The following is a 20994-nucleotide window of genomic DNA, read 5'->3' as shown; positions in this document are numbered from 1 at the left end:
TGAATGAGGAAGGCTTGTCCGGCCCCTCGAGCACTGCCCTTCTAGATTGGGACGCGACAGTATAATAATCAAGCCCTTTTCACGCTGGGGCAAGTCGCTTCTGTTCTCTGGGCCTTCCTTTTCTCCCCTGCAAAGTGTAAAATAAAGCATCTAGCTCACTAGGTTTTTGAGGAGAGTGACTTTATACAAGGAGTTGGTCCTTAATACTGTCCGCTAAAACTAAATCGAACTATTTTCTTTTACTCGGAAGAATAGAGCAGCAGATTAGCTCTAATTTCCCCCGGCTTCCAATTCTCGCCAACATTCTCCTTAACCAAAATGAAACGAAACCGAAAAACAAATCAAACAACTGTGCACACATATCGGCAGTTTTAGCCGAGGGGTCTTTAGGAGCGTCCCACCTGACTGTCGGAGAGCAGCCGAAGCGGCGCAGGACAGCCTCGGGGTCACGGGGAAGCCAGTCCCGTAATCTTAGGAAGTGCGTTGGGTGACGCTTAGGGAGAGGAGGGTCAACGTCAAGGTCACAGAAACCCGTGGGTCCTGACTTCCTGTTTAGAGATCTGAGCTAACGTAAGCCAAGCAGAGCAAGGGTTGGGGGTTGGGTTGATAAATTTGCGACGGGCTCTGGATGGGAAGCTGTGAGCGCTGATGGGCCCTGGGTATTCCGGGAAACACTGCAAAGTGCGTTTGGTTTCAAAATTTTATTCAAAGGGGGGAAAAAATAAGGGTCCCCAGTTCCCCAGGCAGGATAAGGGCTCCTTCATCTTTCCTGCGCAGAGAGTTCTCCCCAGTTTACTGTAAGGTTCACCTTGTGCAGCGGACCAGGCTGGTGAGGGCGGAGTTAGGCCCCGACCTTCAGACACACCCTCTCCCGCTCTTCTGACCACCTCTGAGCAGCCCCTTCCTCTCCACTGAGTCCCCCAGTTTCCCCGGGCTTTTCCAAATCTTTCTGGCCTATGCCCATCCCCATTGTGCTGGGACCATCCTTCCCTACTAGGTCCTCCGACTTCAGCACCTTCCATCCCAAGCGCCCCACCCCCCTTCCCCAGAATTTCTCCAGCTGGGTTCCATTCTCCAAGCGATTCCACTACTGCGTGGTCGGTGGGGGCTAAGTGGACCGGCGTCAGGTGTCTCTTTCCCCAGCCAGCGAACAGAATCCCTTCGTGGGGAGTCCTCATTTCCCAAACTCAAGCCCTGATGACTCCTCGCTCACGGAGGTGATCCGACCTTCCTGGCAGCTGTCGGGGAGCAAAGCCAGGGCGCCCAACTTCGCTATTAATCACAATCCATTTCAAACGAGCACGGTTTTTCAGTTAAAAGAGGCATTTCTTCTCTGTAAGAAGATACAGATTCAATTTTGTTAGGAAACGAAAATTAAGCCACCCCCATGCTCAGAATGCTGGGAGTACCCCGGGCGGTGAGGGCTGTTCGACCGAGAATTACTGAACATGAATTTTCAGCCCAAGCACTGACCCTACTCTCTCGCTCCACCTGTTTTTTGTTTTGTTTTGTTTTCCTACTCCCATAGAAAGCCAAATTCAACTGGGACCCGGAAACCGTGGGGATGATCCACGGTTCTTTCTTTTGGGGCTACATCATCACCCAGATTCCGGGCGGCTACATCGCTTCTCGGCTGGCCGCCAACAGGTAAAGCATCGGGCCCGGCGGGGGCTCGGGGAGGTGGGACTTGTACCCTCCGAGGGGCAGCGGAGGCCGCGGGCAGGGGCGACGGCCCCGCGGGGTTGGGGAACTCCTGGGCGAGGTCTCCTAGTACCCTGGAACCCACTCGCGGGGCTGGAACACTGTGCCTCCTTCCAGAAAAAGGCGCCCCGAACGATTTGGGTTTTCCAGGGCGGGCGCACTTTGTCGCCGCCGCCTGCCTGCCCTGGCGTTAACCTGCGTCTCGAGAGATGGTCGACGTGCCTCTGTGCCTGGTAGGAGCTGAGGCCAGGCAGGGAGCGGGGGAGCAGAGACGGCGCCGCCGAGGGCACAAAGGGATGGGGGGCGTCACTGCGCTCTGGTGTGCACGTCCTTCGGGTGCCCCTGCTCCGTGTGATGCTGACCGCCCCGTAGGGCGCAAGAAAAAGCCCGCCCAGATGGTGCTCTGGGTCTGCAGGATTTGTTTCTATAGAGCCAGGCGGGCTTTCAGGCGCCCCGGGTGCGACTCCACCTGTTAATGAGCTCTGCTGAGTAGGGGCGGGGGTGGGGAAGGCGCTCAGCTGCTTCCAGAGGCCTCCAGCCTGGCCGCGGTGGTGGCTGCAGCCGAGGTCCTAGCGCCAGCCCTCAGCAGTGCCCCCAGCGCCACCTGCAGAGGCACCCCGAAATACGAGGCGAAAGGACTGATGGGATGGGGGTGTCAAGGAGCTCAGCCTGGCACGCCGACTGTGAGAGACAGCTTCATTTGCTTCATTGTGTGTATTTTGATAAATAAAACTAAATGCTTCTTGAATCTAAGTGTTAAGCTGAGAAAGAACAGATGCACTCCGCCCTTTCAGATATTGCTACATAGAGACCCCAAATAAAGACTTTGGGCCTTCTTTCAGACCGTGTACCTATGACTTTACCCCTCTCCCTCCCCGCAAAAGGTCAAGGTTTCCTGGGAAGTAATTAGAACTGGGCACCTCTCTAGTCTTGATCTCCTCTCTGCTTTCCTAAACTGGTCTCTCCCTATCCCTCAGTGAAATCTCCAAGGCCCCTTCCTTGGCTTTTGTCACCTACAATCCATTCACCAGAGGTGTTTTCCTGCGCAAGATTTCTCAGTCATCTCCAAGGCCTAGGGAGAGATTCTTGGAAATTTATTTTAGGCTTAATGCCCCTAGGGTGAGGATTTTTGGACTGGCCTTCAAAATGTCAAGAGGAGAGTGCAATAGATTAGGAATAGTGCCTTTTGAATATCATCTTTACCTTGACATGATGATGGTTAAGACTCAGACCCAACAGGAGAAAAAATATTCTTTTAAAAAATGTATCAGTTTAAACTGAAAATTATTAACTGTAGAGAACCCAATTTTATGGATGGGATAAATTTTAAAAATTGATATAAGGCAGAAAAATGTAAAGGAATATTCCCTTAAATATTACTGGTAATGAACACGTTAGAGTTTTGACTTTTATATCCAAAATGCAGTGTCTTGAATCTTTTTTTTTCCTAAAAATATTTTCTAAAGCAAAACAAACTTCCCAGAAAGATACTCCAAGCATACATATGTAAAATATCTTCACTTCAGTGGGAAAACATCCAACAAGTCACCAAAAAAGAAAAAAGGAAACTCAATAAAATGTGAAATAAAAATACAATGGCTGTGCCTTTAAGTTTTTTTTCAGAGTCAAAACCTTCAGCTTGCCAAATGTTAAAATGCTAACATTTTCCTGCCAGGAAAAAACACTAGGGATGCTCCAGCGTTCCCTCTTTCTAACACTGGGAGGTCAGTAAACAGGTTTTCTTAGTTAAAAAAAAAAATTCAAGCTCATTGCTAGCATTTGTGTCATGTTTAGTAAAGAAAAGACTGATGTTGACTCAGGTTCTAATTTGTTTGGTAGATTTTCCTCAAGGGAAAAATTTTCTGAATTTTAGAATTATTATTTGAATCCAAAACCACCTTACCTTTAAGTGGATATTTAGGGGAGAGAAACAATATTTTCATACACAATGCTTTGTATTCTCCAAGGCTGAGAAAATAAAGTCAAAATTTATTGTAAAATCTTGTGAACAGATAGAAGAGTATAGATTCATTTCCTTATCACATTTTAAGACTTTTACATACTTGCTTTATTTTGAAAATAATATTACAAAACATACAGTGAGAAATATACAGCCTCCTGTGAAAACAGGTTTAAAATGTATCATTCCCTTTTCTGATTATAAAAGTATTACGTATCAAATAAGAAAAATATATTAAAAAGAAAGGATAATAAAAAATCATAAATAACTTAATCACCCAGAGACACCTTTATTGACAAGTTGGTGAATGTCCAATTAGTCCTATACATGCTACATAGAATTTTATCTTAGAAGACTTTTTTAACACAAAATTTTAGAGATTTTTAGAATTTGCTTGAAAGATGTATATTTCCTTTTTCAAAAACAGTAAAAACAACACAGCAAGACCAGTTTTCCACCTACAGGCATTGTATACCCATTCTCCCTTCCCTATAGATCATTTAATAATAGAACAAGATTTCCCTTGGGTGGGATACTGGGGACAGAGTCCTTTCCCTCTAGGTGTAAAAGAAGCTCATTTTGGAAAGTGTTTGCCATCAGCATTGTGGGTGGAACTAGAGTAGAGGAACTGAAGTGTGTGGAGACAGTTCCTCTAGAGAGAAGGGCTTCTGGTTACACCTCCTGGCAGATTTCTCAATGAAAAACAAATGACGATGATTTGGCTTCTCCATTTCTTGGATTAAGCAAAAGCAGCCCTACTCTTGGTCAGAATACAGATTCTTGGTCCTTTTTCTTGTCCGATTCTAAGTATTCTTGCTTTCCTGCTCAATGAGAAGAGAAGGTGGGGGGAGTAGTGGCAAAAGGAAACTGGGTCTCAGGGAGACCTCTTGCATCATTTTTTTCTTTTGCCTTTCCTTAAAGGGCTATTGCACATCCTGGGCCGGAGAACTTAGTCAAATCCATGGAGGGCTTTAGAGTGGGGAATCAAAGGAAGATTCCTCACAAAATCTGTAATATTTAAGATGAGAACATATTTAATACAGTGATAAGAAGGTATTGGAGGCAAATTAATTTTGTCTTTAAACAATAAAGAGCATAGGGCTTACAGTAACTCAAAAATTTATGAATGTGAAATTGCTAAAAAACTATCTTTATCTTGCATTTAGAGAGTGATGAGGAACCTGGTCAAGTATTTAGTGGGAGAAATAACAAAATTTTTACAAAGGCATAACCAAAGAAGTTCAGATTTACCAAAGGAAGTTTGGTCAACACTATATTTTTAATGGATGATATTGTATTCACAAAGACTATTCCTGCCTCTGTCTAGGTGGCAATATTATTTAAGTCCTATTTAAAAATTTCCCTATTCTGCTCCTGTCCTCCTGATTTCCCAACTCTGCTTTAATTTTTTATGTAGCACTATTACCAGCTATCATACCACTATTTTTCTTTCTCATCTATAACTAAGAAATAACTGCCTTCTTACAATAAAATGTAAGCTCCATGAGTGCAAGCATTTTTGTCCTTGTTATTTACACTGCTCTATCCCTAGCACCTCAAAGAGACCCTGACCCATGATAGATACTTGTGGAATAAATGAAATAAACATCACAACAAAGTGTTTTGCACCTTTTAAAAAAGGCAGTGTTACATAGTGGTTAAGATACAGGATCTAAAGCCAAATGGCATGGGTTCAGACTCCTGAATGTATTACTTAATAACTGAATGACATAAAACATTATTTAACATCTCTGACCCTCAGTTTGCATTTCTGTAAAAGGGAGCTAATCAAACTATCTACCTAATATGAGTATCATGACAGCTAAATAAGAGAATATGTGTAAAGTTCTTAGATATGCCTGGCACTCAATAATTGTTGGCTGTTATCATTTATTTTTAATAACATCTTAATTCAGAAAAAATTGAAAGAAAAAACCTCTTATGATCACTCAATATCACTTGTGTTTAAGTTTGCTGTATTAGTAATGCAAAAAGATTATTTCTATTGTGATAAAAATACCTCTTTTCACATGTCAGATTTCTGCCTTTAAAATTATTTTCCCATACACACTATTTACAATTAAAATTATTGTTCACTGAAAATGTCATAAATCTCATTTGAAGGCTTGTAAAGGGCTGTCTTAAAAAATTACTTATAGCCAAGAGTGTAGAGAGTGCTAGTATTTCAGTGCATGCAATCTTTGAACTCTGGCCAGGCATTATAAATGTGCATAGAGAAATCCATTTAAGTTTGAGGTTAGGCTTCTCTGATGAAAATTAAAGGTTATTTCCCCCACCCCTATCCTTTATCAAAGAGGGTTCAGTTCCAAGTGCAACATTTTATCTTTTCAGGTATTTCTTGGGTTTCTAACTTGACTTTTGCTAAAGAGAAAACAGTTCTTTATTCAGATAAGAGATTGAAGATCACATGTATCTGTAGCATATAGTGAACGCCCTATAACAGAAAGAACCCATATTAGAACTGGACAGGGCTCATCTAATCCAATTCTCTCACTTTATCCATCAGGAAAGGAAATAGAGAATCAGGGAGGCAGTGACTTGCTCAAAGTCACAAAGAGATTGTGACTAAAACTCAGGTGTCCAGTGATACATGACCACAGGCTCTCTCTACGTTGAAATTTATCATCCCTGCCTCATATTATGTGCTTTATCGCAAAGTTCACTTTCAGTAGCAAGCTGAGCCCTCTGCCCTCTGAATGAGTGCCTGCAATCTATCATGCCCCAAATCCAGGACAGAAATCCACGAATTAGAGAGAGAAGGCTTTAGCAGGCCCAAGGGATTCTTAGATTTTTGTGGCAGGAGAAACATACTGTATTTTTGTGTGTGTACTGGCTCCCAAATGATTTGGCCATAACATGAGTGATTCTGTTCTTTTCCCTGCAAAAGGGAAAATCCAAACTTGATAATGACTTAGACAAATAGTGTGATTTTTCTGGAGGAAAAAACGTGGTATTTAGACCTTTTTCTCCTGACGCAGCCCTTTGGGAGTTTGAGCTTCTAGAAGATTGCAGAGGTTTGAGCGCGACTGGGATAGTTTAAAGCTTTTGTCTACAAGAAAGAAGAGGTTCTTCCCTGCAATTTTGATTGATACAGCTCAATTTGTACTACTGATATAAAAAAGAGAAGCTTTATACTTAAAAATGAACAAATTTTAATACATGGATTATAGAACTGTTTACTAATGTGCATTTGCATTTATGTAAGTGGAATTTGATATACTTTAGGTAAATATCTGGCTTGCCTGATTATGAAAATGTGAGAATGATCTTTAGGAAGATGAACAAAGATATTTTAAACACATCTTCATATCTTAAGTCCAGAAAGAAATAATTTTACTGGTGTTATTCTGTCATTTTTCTTTCACAGAAATAAAATAATGAAGATGTGCTTTATGTATTGTAATAAGAATTGTAAATAGATTCTTAAGTCTCATCACCAAATACTCTCTCCCTCTCCCTCTCTCCCTCTCTCCCTCTCTCCCTCTCTCCCTCTCTCTCTCTCTCACTCTCTCTTCTATCATCTTTTCTCCTTTACACTTACTTATCCATTGTAGCATGGATTGCAAGCAGGGGTTTCTTAACACTTCCAGTGAGAAATATTTGCAAATTCCTTTTGGTGAGAAAATAATTCAGACTATGAGCATAAAGCCTGCTGCAAGAGACCACCATCCTGCTATGATGGAATTGGTTTATAGTCCTCCAGTCTTTTAAGGCCAGAGGTGACTATCTCTATTTCACTCATCTAGCTGCCTATCAAACATCTAGCCATCTTCCCATTGTGGGCTCTATAGGTTAGGCATCTGGGGCAATGCAGGAGAGGCCTTCTTTTCTTCTGACAAAAGAAAATACCCTTTCCAGGAGATGAATAGATGTATCTGGGAGGAGGGGTCCCTAAGGGCTTGCACGTGGTTTGCTGACACACGCTTCTCTCTCCTTCCATTCTCCTCTCCTCCCACCCTTACTAGGTCTGGCTTCCCCTGCGGCTGCCACAGCCTACTACTGCAGTGCCGAAGCAGCCTCTGGGGGGAGGGACGTGATTTTGAGGGAGGAGAGAGTCAGGTGGGCAGCTGGTAGAATGATTCTCCCGCTGCCATATGCTACTGTTGGGGCTGTCTAATTTCTCTGTCATGAGTGATGAAGTCATTTTTACAACATAATGAGGTACCAAGGGACCCAGAGGGCTGGCTTGTGCTTGTGTATTCCTTTTTTAATTTGGGAATGGGGGCATCAGATGTGACAAAGGGAGGCACCGGAGTCCTGATTTGATTAGATTAAATCCATTAAACAGCCTGAATCAGTCTATTCCTGCAGACCCTCTAGAAGAGGATTAGTGCCACACCTGGGGTGAGGAACACTAGATCCCTGTTAAGTGACAAGCCCCTACCCAAATGGAAACTGATTGATTGATTCCGGAAAAATAGATATCATCTGTAGAAATGACAAGTCACCAGTGTTCCTGTCACCTCTTCCGGGCAAATCCTTGTCGGATGGGCTTGATATGTGAGGTTGTTTGTGGCTGTGGGTCATAGAAAAAGAAGATGACTGGGAATTTCACAGCTAACTCACTCTGGGTCACAATGAAGGTTAATCATCAGGCAGGGCGTGATGCCGGTTTTCAGCAACTGCATTTGTTTTTCCAAACATTTCTATATCAGGGATACTATACGCCTCTCAATTCTGGCAATCTGTTTGGTAATAATAGAATCTCCTCTCCCTCTCTCTATCTTCTCTCTCTCTCTCTCTCTCTCACACACACACACACACACACAATTCTTTTCCCTTTTTTGTCTTACAGTGTGAAATGATTATATTATCTTACATATAATCACTTTAAGAACACTGGAGTGTGTGTGTGTGTGTGTGTGTGTGTGTGTGTGTGTATGTGTGTATGTATAACAAGCAGAAGAGAAACAAGTAAAATGAGATTTTAACTTGAAAATAAGCAAATTGAATTCATCTCAGTATGTCATTGGCTGCAAGAGAAATCATGAGGAAAACAACAATTTTAAGTAGCTTTCAAGTGGTTTATCGTTTTGAAAATCAATCTTAATAAGCAAATGACTCTTATTTCATTTCACAGAAATTGTAATGATGTTCTTTGAGACATTTAGAGCACCCATCAGTTTCTAATCCTGTTCTTCAGGCACAGAAAAGTTAAGATTTTTCATATTTAGTTTGCACATTTCTTTGCTTTTCTTTCTCAAGCCAGTTACTTACTTATGTTCGCACCAGGAGTGGGTTTTTAAGGTAGCACGTTAGCTGCCAATTATAAGGAGAAGGGCTTTAAACAGAATAAAATACCATTTAGTTGAGATTCATCTTATTATTTGGAACTTCAAGTTCAGCAGTATTTATCTAATTACTAATTAGATAGTTTGACTATTTGTTCAGCAAAAGCAATATATTAGTTTCGTTCATTGCTAAAAAATTAGTGTAATTTGCTAGAATTTTCACTGATGGTTTATTTTTATATATGGTACTGACATAAATACAAATACACTGATGTAAATATATTGTCTGATATTACATATACTGATATAAATACTGCCTGGTATTATAGATAACCTAGATTTACAAGCCAGAAAATCAAAAATTTATTTAAAAATGGAAAAATATTTATTTGGGGAAATTTATTTCTAAAAAAGTTTTTTAATATAAAATATAATATTTCTTTATTTTTCTTCACATTATTCACCTTTATTTGGAAGAAGCAGTGATCAGACCTTATGTGAGTTTCTTAACTGAAATGGATTATAAAGCAAGAAACAAAACAAATGGAAAACCCAGGCTATAAATCAGAAATTGGATTAATTTTACAAGTGTGTAATTGGTTAATTATATTGAATAGAGTCTTAAATGTCTATTCTATAATCACCAATTCATTAAAACATTCTCAGATAAACTACATTATTATTTGATATGTTTTAAAGTTTAACATTTAACCTATGGCGAGGCATTGAAAAATGCACCTGAAAAAAATCCACAATGGAATTTCAAAAGACAAAAAGGTTGTAAAAATGAATCTGAAAAACAACACAAATTTTCTCTTTGAGCCTTCTGAAGTCAAGCAATAGCATGACTGTTTAATTTATATGATGGAGTAGAGGACAGCCTTCTCCTAATCCATAGTTAAAAAGAGTCCAGAAATCTAGCTTTTAGATTAAAATGGGGAAAAGTAGAAAGCCAGCTCCATTGCATGGAAACACAGAAGAGACACTCTAATTATGTGAAGTGGAGAGGGGTGAGTGAATATCAGAAGAGCTTTTCAATCAATGTGAAGTAGATCATTCAGGTATAAAATTTCTACCTCACCCTAAACAGTACATTTGTATTGGGGGTGGGAAGAGAGAGGATATGAAATATAAATTTTCTTCATAATTGCCTTAGTTTTCCATTTCAGGAGGCAGATGCAATTAGAATTAAATAGAATAATAAATATATGTATCACTAAACTTTTTATACATATCATCATTCTTCCTTATAGCAACTCTATAAGGCAGACATTATTATACTTGTTTTACTGATGAGAGAACTGAACACAGAATAGCAGAGTTATTTTCCCAAAGATCACTACCTGGTAAGAGGAAGATCTGGCATATGAACCCCAGTATGTCTGATTTCAAAGGATGTGCTTCTTTACTAAATATATTTTTCCTATTGAATAGATTTGTGTGTATGTTCTTTAAAAAAAAATCTATTTTATAGTCTCTTTTAAAAAATTACTACATTACTTAGTGCTGGGCTAGGTCCATAGGAAAGAGCAGCACAGCTGTGGAATAATTTAAAATATTTATTTATTTGCATCGTTTTGATTTTTAGACAAGTCTTTTGATAAACTTGAAAAACAGGTAATGCTGGGTAGTATTTTCAGGGCAATATTGCCGTGAAATGCAATTGCGTGTCAGAGACTGGTGCTAGGGAAAATAAAACTCACATGAATATTAAATGTTTCTTAGTATGTAATCTATTTCCTTCTGTTGAGATATCAAAAATGTATGCAATGCTTATATTTGTTTGTTTTTGTAACATCAAGCCAAACAAGAATTATGACTATCAAGCATAATACAACATACACAATTATGTTAAATATTGATAAATGGAGAGATTCTTTAAGAGGACAATATATCACCTCTGAAGCATTACCACCTAGTTTAATTTTGAAAGCAGAGCTTCAAAGACAGTGGTTTCAAAAGCTAATGAGGATGTTGTGCTGAACAGAAAGTGAAATGGCAGTTGGTTTCAGGAGATTCCACAGTGTTGTCTGGAAGACTTAAGGGTGAGGCCAGACTGGGTCATGTACTTGAACTCAGCAACTATTTCAAGTGAGGATTTATCCACAAGAGTACTCTAAATTCTATAGTCCATAGCTACCATCCTACAGTTATTCTATGAGTGTAACTCAGCTTCCTAGAATTATTAGGATACCCAGAACAGCAGTTTGTCCCCATTAAAAACTCAAGAACAAATAAATGGTCAATTGATTTTAAGGCTATTGGGATAAAGAAAGCTCAAAGAAAAAAAGACCTGTTATCACCTACGTATATCTCAGGAAGAGAAGATTTCATTTCCCTTGATTTAAAATCTTTATAAAAAAGAAACTGGTGATCATTTCTTAAGAGCATGCCACATGCAAAGTATTCTGCTACCATCAAGGAGTTTGAAGAAATGAAAGACCTAGACTGTGTCTGCCAAGAGACACAAATAACGTGGGGGATGGAGGAACGCATGATGTCTTGGGTTAAGTCTTATAAAAATGATCTACAGTGCTTTAGGAATATCTGAGAGAGGCAATTAGCTGGAAAAGAAAGGCATGCGTGTGTGTATGGTGGGTAGGTACTGGGGGCAAGTCTGTGGGGATTCCAAGACAAGTAAAATTGATCTGAAGAAGGCTGTCAATTTTTGCTTGTTTGTTTCCTGTCAGGTATTTTAGATAGACTATTGAGGCACAGATTGAGAGGCTGACGCATTTTAATCAATTCTATATGCCCTCAGAACGGGAGCTAGAATTCATGCACTTTAAGCTTCTAGAATTTCAGGATAATACAGAACGACTTTGAATCCATGGTCACAGAAATAGCATTATTAATTAGGGCAAAAACATTCTGGAAGAAAAAGACAGAGAATGACACTTCTCTGAAAACTCTGTTGAATGTTAGGGAATTTCTATATCATGATAGCTGATATTATAAACTACTTACTGTTAACCAGATACTGTCTCCTTTCATAATTGATTCATTTAATCTTCATGATAATTCCTTGAATTATGAAGACATATTATCTCCATTTTACAAATGGAGAAGGTAAGGCTTAGAGAATTCAAGTATTAACAACTTGCACAAGGTCAGACGTAGTAAGAAATTAGAGTTGGAAATTGAATTCATACAGTGTAACCATAGAACGTGTATTCTTAACTAATGTTATGTCATGCTGTTTATATGTCCCCAAGAAAAATATGGCAGCTGCTCGGTCAATTTGGTTAATGAAGACAATCAAAACCACGTCAAAGAACTTCACTTTGGGTCTTGATCAAATGATCTAATTATGATTTGTATTTTATAAAGGACATTGTCCTTTTCAGCAGGTGTTTCCATTCCACCCATGCTGCTCCCCTCTATAATAAAAGGTAAGGCTCTTACTTCAGCTATGACAAGCTCTGTTCTCTCTGGGCCTGCCCCTTGCCCCAGATCTGTCTCTTTTGTGACAGCTGGGGGAATATCTAGCATAGTACTGCTAAATCAATGATTCTAATATCACGAAAAGCGACATCAGCATCACCAGGGAACTTGTTAGAAATGCAGATTCTCAGGCACCGTGCAAACCTAGGGAATCAGAAGCGCTGGCACCCAGCACTCCGTGTTTGAACAAGCTTCCTAAGGTGATGATCATACCTGAGGAACTCTGGAAATCGTAGTGCTGAACTATGTTATATCCTAGAACTTCTTTTCCATACTCAGTTTTACTATTTCTTCCACTTCTTTTGTGAAGCTTAGATTTTGTTCATAAAAAGACAACCCTCCTGAAATGAGCCTCTCCATTTAACTACTTACTTCAAAGCCAACTACTAGGTATAAATTAAATAAGTTACAAGGATGTAAGTACAGCACAGAGACTATAGGCATTACTTTATAATAACTTTGTATGGAGTTTAATCTATAAAAATATTGAATCACTATGTTGTACACCTGAAACTAATATAATGTTGTAAGTCAACTGTACTAAATAAATAAACAAACAAACCATAGGAAGGACAGAGTAGAATTCTGCTCTCACTCCCCACTGCTTTGACAATCCACCTTTCAATAATGTTTTGGTCTTTCAGAGTTTTTGTTATTTTATCTGTTGCTGCTGGCAATATTAGTGCTAGTATTAGTTCTGCCCCTATTAAAGTACAATAGAGCTTAGTGGTTAAATAACTAGGATCTACAACCAGACTGAGTCATTATAAATCATAGTTCCCCACTTAATGTCTATGTGACCTTAGCAACTTATTTAACTCACTGGGACTTGGTTATTTTATCTGTGAAATAAGAATAGTAGTGGTGGCCCTCTAATATAGTTGTTAGTTTAAAATGAGAATCTAGAATAGTGTCTGGCACACACTAGCATAACACCATTGGCTATGATTATTTCTACTTGACTGACTCACATTTATGGGTGTATTTTTATGTGCCAGGCACCAGACTAAGCCTTTTAGGTATACTATTTCATTTAGCCTCACAGCAATCCTATGAAATATAATAGATTACTATAATCATTGAACATTGAATCTTAAATGCTTAGGATATGCCAGACATTCTTCTGGGTGCTTAATTTGTAATAACTCATAGGTTCTGTAAATATCCATGTTTTGTAGATGAGGAATGAAGCATAGATAGTAAAATAAACTGTTCAAGATCACTCAACTAATAAGTAACAGAAATGGACTTTGAATCCCAGATGTCTGGCCTAGTAACCATGCTCTAGACCATTACACAGCATTGCCCTTTTTATAGACAAGGAATCAGAAGCCTAGAGAGATTAAGTAACTTTCCAATCACATAGTTATTAAGCAATAAAGCTAAAGTTTTACAAAAATTTCTGTACAATATTTATGTCATCTTTTTTTTCTCTACCAACTTTACTGACCTTGGCCCCTTTACTCCCCTGCAAGCCTCCATCTTACTTGAACTTACATGCATGCTGGTCACCTTCTGTCTCCCTGACTTCATAGTTTCCTCTCTTCTCAATTTCAGTAAGCTTCATATTTACTTGACTTTAGGGGCATAATTGATTTCCCTCTATGATCACCCTAAACTCCATCATCTCCAAGATGTCATGGACTTATGTTCTCTTCTCTTGCCTTCCTTATCCTATCTACATTTCCTCAAACCCTCTTCACAACTTTCCTGTTGATCATCTCACTCCTGATGTTCTTACTTCTACTCACGTGTACTACTGTGTCCAGCCATTTTCAATACTGCCCTAGTTTTTGGTATGTAATGTAATCTCTTCTATGTTTCAAAACTTTGCTGATCCATTTCCTCTTTGGAATTTCTTCATTCTTTTTTAGATTAATCTTCCAAAGCCCAACTTTAAAGTTTCCTCCTGATGGACTTGTTTCCTGGTCACCCCAGCTGGAATGGACTTTTCTCTCCTTTGCTTTCCATTTGTACTCTTGTTTTGACCTTTGGCATATGTTGTCGCTTGGCTACTTGTCTTTCCTTTTCTCTTCTACTACACCAAGGATATCCTTGCCTTTTTCTAGCTGCCTAGTTGCATCATGTAGATGAAAGAGCGCAGATTTACAGATTTCCATATCTGACAGTTCTGGATTCAAATATCAGCTCTATTGCTTGCTTTTGTCTTGCACAGTCCGTCTCTACTCTCTGATTTATAAAATGAAAAGAAAGTGTAACTCAGAGAGTTGTTGTGAGGATTAAGTGAATTAATGTAGGTGGAGAAAGTATAGTAAGTGCTCTGTAAATTGTAGCTCCCTTCTCCTCAATACAGTACCTTAAATATAGTCTCACAGAGGTTTGGAGTGTGAATGCATAAATGAGTGTTGAATGAAGTGTCTGCTTCAGTTTTGGCTGTATGTAGTACATCAAGAAAAATTGTAAAGTCTTCCCATATTGGCTGAGAATTTTGATAACCATAATTTTAATTACTTGGCTGTTGATTTGGATATCATTTTCATGAAATTAGAAAAGAACACTAGGTTCTGAAAAGTTCGATGGATTGTATTCTTAAATAGTTAGAAAAAAAGTCAATCCATTTTTATGATGCAATGGCCACTAATAATAAAAATGGATGGTTAAACAGATTAAGAAAGTTAAAAGTAGGAAGCATTTAGAAATGTCACAGATTATATAATTGCAAACACTATATTCAGGGTAAGAGTGGAAAATAAACATCTAAAGTGATCTATTGACATTTTATCTCAGGAATAGTAGTGTGATTTCAAGTAGCTTTGTGAAGATGATTATTTAAATTTATGGTTAGAATACTGAAACACATTACTAACTACATATTATGTGCATAATTAGGTATAAATCCCAGTGGCAAAACCCACTGACTTTGAAATCAGACAGACTAGATTTGAAGCAAGTCTCCTCTACCTAGAGCTGGTTAACAACTTGGGCAAGTGATTTCACTTGTCTCAGGTTTAGTTTCTTCATCTATAAGATGGGTGTATTAATAATGCCCATGTCATTAGGTTGTTAGATGGTTGTGGGTTTTATGGCATGTGAAGTGTTAGCATCGTGTCTAGCAAGTTAAATAAGCGCTTATTAAATTTAGCTCTGACTATAGTGTGAGTTGAGTAACAAATAGTTCATAATTGATTCAGCTCTACTAGCAGGTGAGTTTGTCCCCCAAGGGATATTTTGCAATTGCTGGAGACATTTTTGGTTGTCATAACTTGGAGGCATGTGCTACTGGCATATAGTGCATAAAGGTCAGGGGTGCTGTTAATATGATACAATGCACAGGACTACATCCCACGACAAAGAATTAACCATCCTAAAATATCAATAGTGTGGAGGTTGAGAAACCTTGAGCTAAAGAATGGATAAAATTCATCTCTCTCTAGTTTATCTAGAGATAGCAGTATTTTAAACTCTTTCAAATAGGGAGAAAGAAGCTGATGATTAAAAGCTATATTCATAGAAAATAAACATCATGCATCATTCTTTCAAAATAAGTACAGTATTAGAAAAGAAGACACATGTTAGATAAACCTGGATTTTAAAAAGTACAGTGGTTTTTTGTTGTTGTTTTTATTTTTTTGTAAAACTTAGCATGCAAAATTATCACCTGGACTACTTATTAGAACAGATTTCCAGGCTTCACTCCTAGCACATTCTGGTTTGGAAAGTCTGGAGTGAGAAATCTGCATTTTTAATAGCATTCCAGGGAATTCTAATGCAGCTGGTTCATAGATGACAGTTTGAAGGAATTCTTCCAAAGGGCTGAATGGGGTGGATGCATAACTCATATAGACACTTTTGAAAATCCTTTAGCACCATGTAGCTCTGGTTCTCTTTATCCTTGATGTCTTAAGCAGCCCCAGTCTCATTATTATCAAGCATAATAAGCAAAGTGGGATGGATCTACAGAAAGATGCTCTCAACACTAGTTTTTCAGTATCAAGACAGCCTACCCATATGCCCAAAACTCCTGTGTCATTTGCACTTTCTGCCTTCATCCTCTCTGTTGCACATGTTCAACATTCAAACTCCCAGAATAGGGGAAAAATATGTTTTCCTCATTGGGCTTTGGGATCAGGTACCATTTACCACTAGGTCCAGGAAACTTGCAACATATATTTCCTTCTATCTAGTTCCTCTCAGCCCTAAAGGAAACCTCCAAAGTGTTCTGGGATTTGCACACAAGAACATGTGGATTTCAGTCTTAAAAGAGGTGAAAATTCCTTCAACTTGAAAGTAATCAAGCATGAAAATACATTTTAAATCAATTTAAATAACAATTTTGGATTTTTATTTTATAAAGACAGGTTATGGGATTTTTGCATTTATTTTCTGAAAAATAAATCTATATTTGGCAGAAGTTTAATATCACTGCATGTGTGGCATTTTAATGGGAATAATCATTTCTAGGAATAGAAAGTTTCTATTTTGTGCTAAACGTTTAGGAAATAAGTTATTCTTTGACTCAAACTCAAAGATACCTATTCAGCAACAGCACAGAGGAAGAATGGAACAGAATATTTACCTCCTGAGTGACTAGTTACTTCTGAAGAGAAGCCATTGAGGACAGGTGGATATTAGGCTACATCAAGTAAATAAATATTTTTGGTTCAGTCTATGATTCATAGAAAAAGAGCTGATCCATTTCAGCCCTTCATAAAGCCATTTCTCAAATTTCAGGAGCAGATTAATAATGATCAAGGCCCCTTTCAGAAACTCACGTCTTTAACAGTTACATTTAAATGAGCCCTTGGAAAAATGAGAGCTTCTGTGAACAACCAATCTTGACTGAATCCAAGGCTCAAAGTTTGACTTGAAAAAACTTGCACAGAACACACAGCTTAGCTCATTAGATATAATGTGTCCCCAAATTTCCTTGCCAGAAAATATTTCTAAATTTACCCAGTTAAGGAGATGTTTTTCTTGCTTAGTATTAGCATTATGGAAGATTTTTCGGCTGATGATTGAATGGAATTTTTACTTGCAGATGGATAAAAGTGTTAGTAATTTTGAACTGTTGTTTTTATGTATGCAAGGACAGGTGTGCCTCAGACAGAATCCCACCACCTACCCATCTACACAAAAAGACATACAAACCTGAGATAGGTATATTAAGTGATCATGATTTCTATTATAAACGTGTCCTGAGGGAGCTGATCATGAGATTTGTTTCATAAAATTTTATGAATGGAATCATATTTACCATGCTTCATGGTATCACATGAGGTACAATTCCATTTAGGCATTTATTATTTCTTCAACAACTCTTCAGTGAGTATCTACTATGTATCAGGCACTGTGCTATGCATTAGAGATACAAAAGTGTATCTGAAAAACAAGCTCTTGCCCTTAAGCACCTTACATTGTAGACTGATATATAGACCAAAAACATATACAATGATTAATTATCTATTTGCAGTTTGTAATTAGATCTGTGAAGAAAGTGAATAAAATTAAGTATAACCAGATTTATTGGGTCCTTCTTTTATTTCTTGTGCTTCAAATGATGTAGCAATTCAAGGTAGTCCAAGTATCTATTTGCAATGGCTAGCCAATCAAGTTCAGAACATTCTTATTCTTTTAGAAAAAAACAGTCTACCTTAAAATTGCTTGCAATTAACTTGATCTGAGAAACATAGATCTATTAACTCCTTTTATTTTTCAGGGTTTTTGGAGCTGCCATACTTCTTACCTCTACCCTGAACATGCTAATCCCATCAGCAGCCAGAGTGCATTATGGGTGTGTCATCTTTGTTAGGATACTGCAGGGACTTGTTGAGGTATGCAACTACAGGATGACATCACTTTAAGGTTGGCATGCTAGTAAGAATCAGAAGATTATCTTTGTTTTGATCTACAAATAAATATATTTTATTAGGTTTTGTCTACAGAGTGCTAAAAAAAATTGGAAAATTAGAAATCAGATGTCTTTAAATGATGACAAACTACAACTGTGACTGCTTACCCCCACTTCTCTAGAATTTAGTGGTGTTAAAGAAATGTCTAGTGACTGTTTGACTTAAAAAAAAAACAAAACAGGCACTTTTGTTAATGTGCTGTGATAAAAATTTTGAGTCCATCCTCTGCTGGTGATAACCTTGAATTAATACCTTTGGAGAGTTTTATAGCAAGTCCCTGTTGGCTTTAAATCACGATCTGAGTTTTCGCTAAAACATTTCATTGAATGTATACTTTTGGCATCTAACTCTAATGATTGACTTTTGCTCCATCAGCCTGTAGCCTTTGAAAGAACATCATTTAAAAACTTGAGAATGGCATACCTGTTGCCCCTTCTCTTTCCATGAAGTATGGTGGGAGTAGACAAGCCAGATAAAGTGTTAAGGCACTGAAAACAATTTCCTGTCTCTCCATAAAGAAAGAAGAAATGATAGGATCAAGATAACAGAAAAAGAATATTTTAAAGGTTTTAAGTTCTAGACACTAATTTCAGGAAGTATGACCTTCAAGGAGCTAAGCGTCACCTTCCTCTGTAGGGATTCCTTATACTTAGGGATAACTGAGTTTAACGCCTCACAAAAATGTCTCTCAAATTACTCAAACTGTTCAGAATTGCAGATGAACTGAGTAATAGAGGATCTTTTCTTTGGCCTTAATCAGAAGAAACTTGAGGTAGTAGGAAGTCTTGAAGGGCGGGATGAATTTGAACAGGTGACTAAAAAAGAGGCCGTGTCTTACCTGGTCTGGGCTGAAAGTTTTTAAAATGGAATTTCATGAAATGAGCAAAGAAAGGTCCATGAGTGGCAGCTTTCCCTAAGACCTTGCGCCCATTCTAAGGAAACAGCGTTGCATCAGAGAAGTGAATGTACTTATTTTCCAACGATCCTGCATCCTAAATGGTGATGGATATCTTCTCCCATCATAGGGCGTCACCTACCCAGCATGTCATGGGATATGGAGCAAATGGGCCCCTCCTCTAGAGAGGAGTAGACTGGCAACCACCTCCTTTTGTGGTGAGTATTATGTGCAGATATAGTTATGGCAGGTAAAAGCTTAGGAACAACTTTGATAAGAGTTGGAAGTTGGTAAAACTCACCTGTAAAACCATTTGTGGTGTGTCTGTATGTATACGTGAGGAAAGGTTTTTGACCCACCATTTCAATTTCTGTAATTATTATTGGTCTCCTCAAATCCTCTATTCCTTCTTACATTTTGTATTTTATAGTAGTTTGTTCATTTCATCTGGTTTTCAAATATATTTATGAATAATTTTTATTATAGCCTTTTAAATGTTTTTTTTTATTATAGTATTGTTTTTATATATCTGACTTGGGTATGTATGTACTATTCGCTTGTGTAGTCTTGTACTCCTAAGGCTAAGTACATAGACATATGTATGTGTTGGGATGTGCGTGGGTGTGAGTGCACACGCACCCAAGTGTGCAAGGGTGTGTTTGTGTGATCCAACCAAGGAACATGAAAAGAAGTCAAGAATTTTATTGATTTCACTTACCTTCCTCCCATTTTTCTCTTCTACTTTAGGTTCCTATGCTGGAGCTGTGATTGCAATGCCTTTAGCTGGCATTCTTGTACAGTATACTGGCTGGTCTTCAGTATTCTATGTCTATGGTATGTTGCATTTCTATACAATAGAGTTAAAAGAAATGTGCATAAACTAAAACAGTAAGATAGATCAGTGACTATACTGTGTTTGCTAATTATTATTTTTTCATTAAGATTCCTTTCCTTTTATTCTGAGAAGATCAAGGAAAATGTTTTATCTCTGTGATTTTCTCTACACTGTTATTTATTGTTTTTAAAAGCAACCACATTGCTGATGGAAACTTTGTAATATATGGTATGTGTTGTCCTTGATTATGAAATAATTAAATTAGCTCTTGATTCAAAGCTGATTAAGAGGAAGAAGCTGGGCAGCACCCACTTCTCTTTTTTGGCTACTGCTTTCTTGGTCATTTCCCTAATCCTGCTTCCTCAAGACTCAATAGGGGTAGAAAGCTGAAAGATGATATTAGTGCTAATGCAAAAATTCAATTTTGTGATGAAATATTAGCAGTCAGCTGTAGCAGCAGCACATTTTAGTCCACATTTCCCCAGAATTAAAGAAGATTAAGTGGAAAAAAAATGACACAAAACCCAAAGTCCAAACTCCCTTTCTGTTCACTTTCTAACCAGAATCTGGAAGCTTACTACTTGAAAGTATCCCTGTAGTCTCTCTCTAAGAGATGCTTTTTTAATAAAAAGGAAAGAAGAAATATAAGATCTGGATTCCAACTGATGCTGTCACTGATTAATACCATTTTTGAACATGGGCAGGAGAATCTGAAAGATTAATGAAGTCATGGCGAGCAGAACAGGACCTGGCTGCTTCCAAATTTGCTATGATCCATTCTAATTTTGAAATGTTCTCATCAAAGCAAGTTCTTATATTTGCAGAACGTTATTAAATGTACTTTATAGTAGGGTCTCTTATCCTGGTTCAAAAGCCATGGTTGGTTCCCACTAGCTATCTATTTTACATTTGGTAGTGTATATGTGTCAGTGCTACTCTCTCACTTCGGGAAGCAACCGCATAGCACAGGGACGTCAGCTCGGTGCTTTGTGATCACCTAGAGGGGTGGGATAGGGAGGGACTCAAGAGGGAGGGGG

General features: G+C 38.3%; 1 protein-coding gene and 2 long non-coding RNA genes across 3 annotated transcripts in view; 1 reads left to right on the top strand and 2 right to left on the bottom strand.

Moving 5' to 3' along the window:
* LOC309606032 overlaps positions 1–20994 on the bottom strand; it is a 1194635-nt gene that overhangs the window by 595476 nt on the left and 578165 nt on the right. The gene's annotated exons all lie outside the window — the stretch shown is intronic.
* SLC17A6 (solute carrier family 17 member 6) overlaps positions 1–20994 on the top strand; it is a 45292-nt gene that overhangs the window by 3114 nt on the left and 21184 nt on the right. The window contains exons 3-6 of the mRNA XM_082342465.1: positions 1529–1647; positions 18035–18149; positions 19253–19340; positions 19870–19956. Coding sequence (XP_082198591.1) covers positions 1529–1647; positions 18035–18149; positions 19253–19340; positions 19870–19956 — 409 coding nt within the window. The remainder of the gene's footprint in view (positions 1–1528; positions 1648–18034; positions 18150–19252; positions 19341–19869; positions 19957–20994) is intronic.
* Positions 687–8547, bottom strand: LOC309606037. The gene is made up of 2 exons (XR_014231623.1): positions 1787–8547; positions 687–1333 (listed from the first exon to the last, which is right to left on the bottom strand). It is a non-coding gene; the product is annotated as an uncharacterized lncRNA (long non-coding RNA).

The sequence above is a fragment of the Balaenoptera borealis genome (assembly GCF_965194805.1).
Source record: "Balaenoptera borealis genome assembly, chromosome: 11".
NCBI classification, from domain to species: Eukaryota; Metazoa; Chordata; class Mammalia; order Artiodactyla; family Balaenopteridae; genus Balaenoptera; species Balaenoptera borealis.
This window is presented reverse-complemented; position numbering and strand designations above follow the sequence as displayed.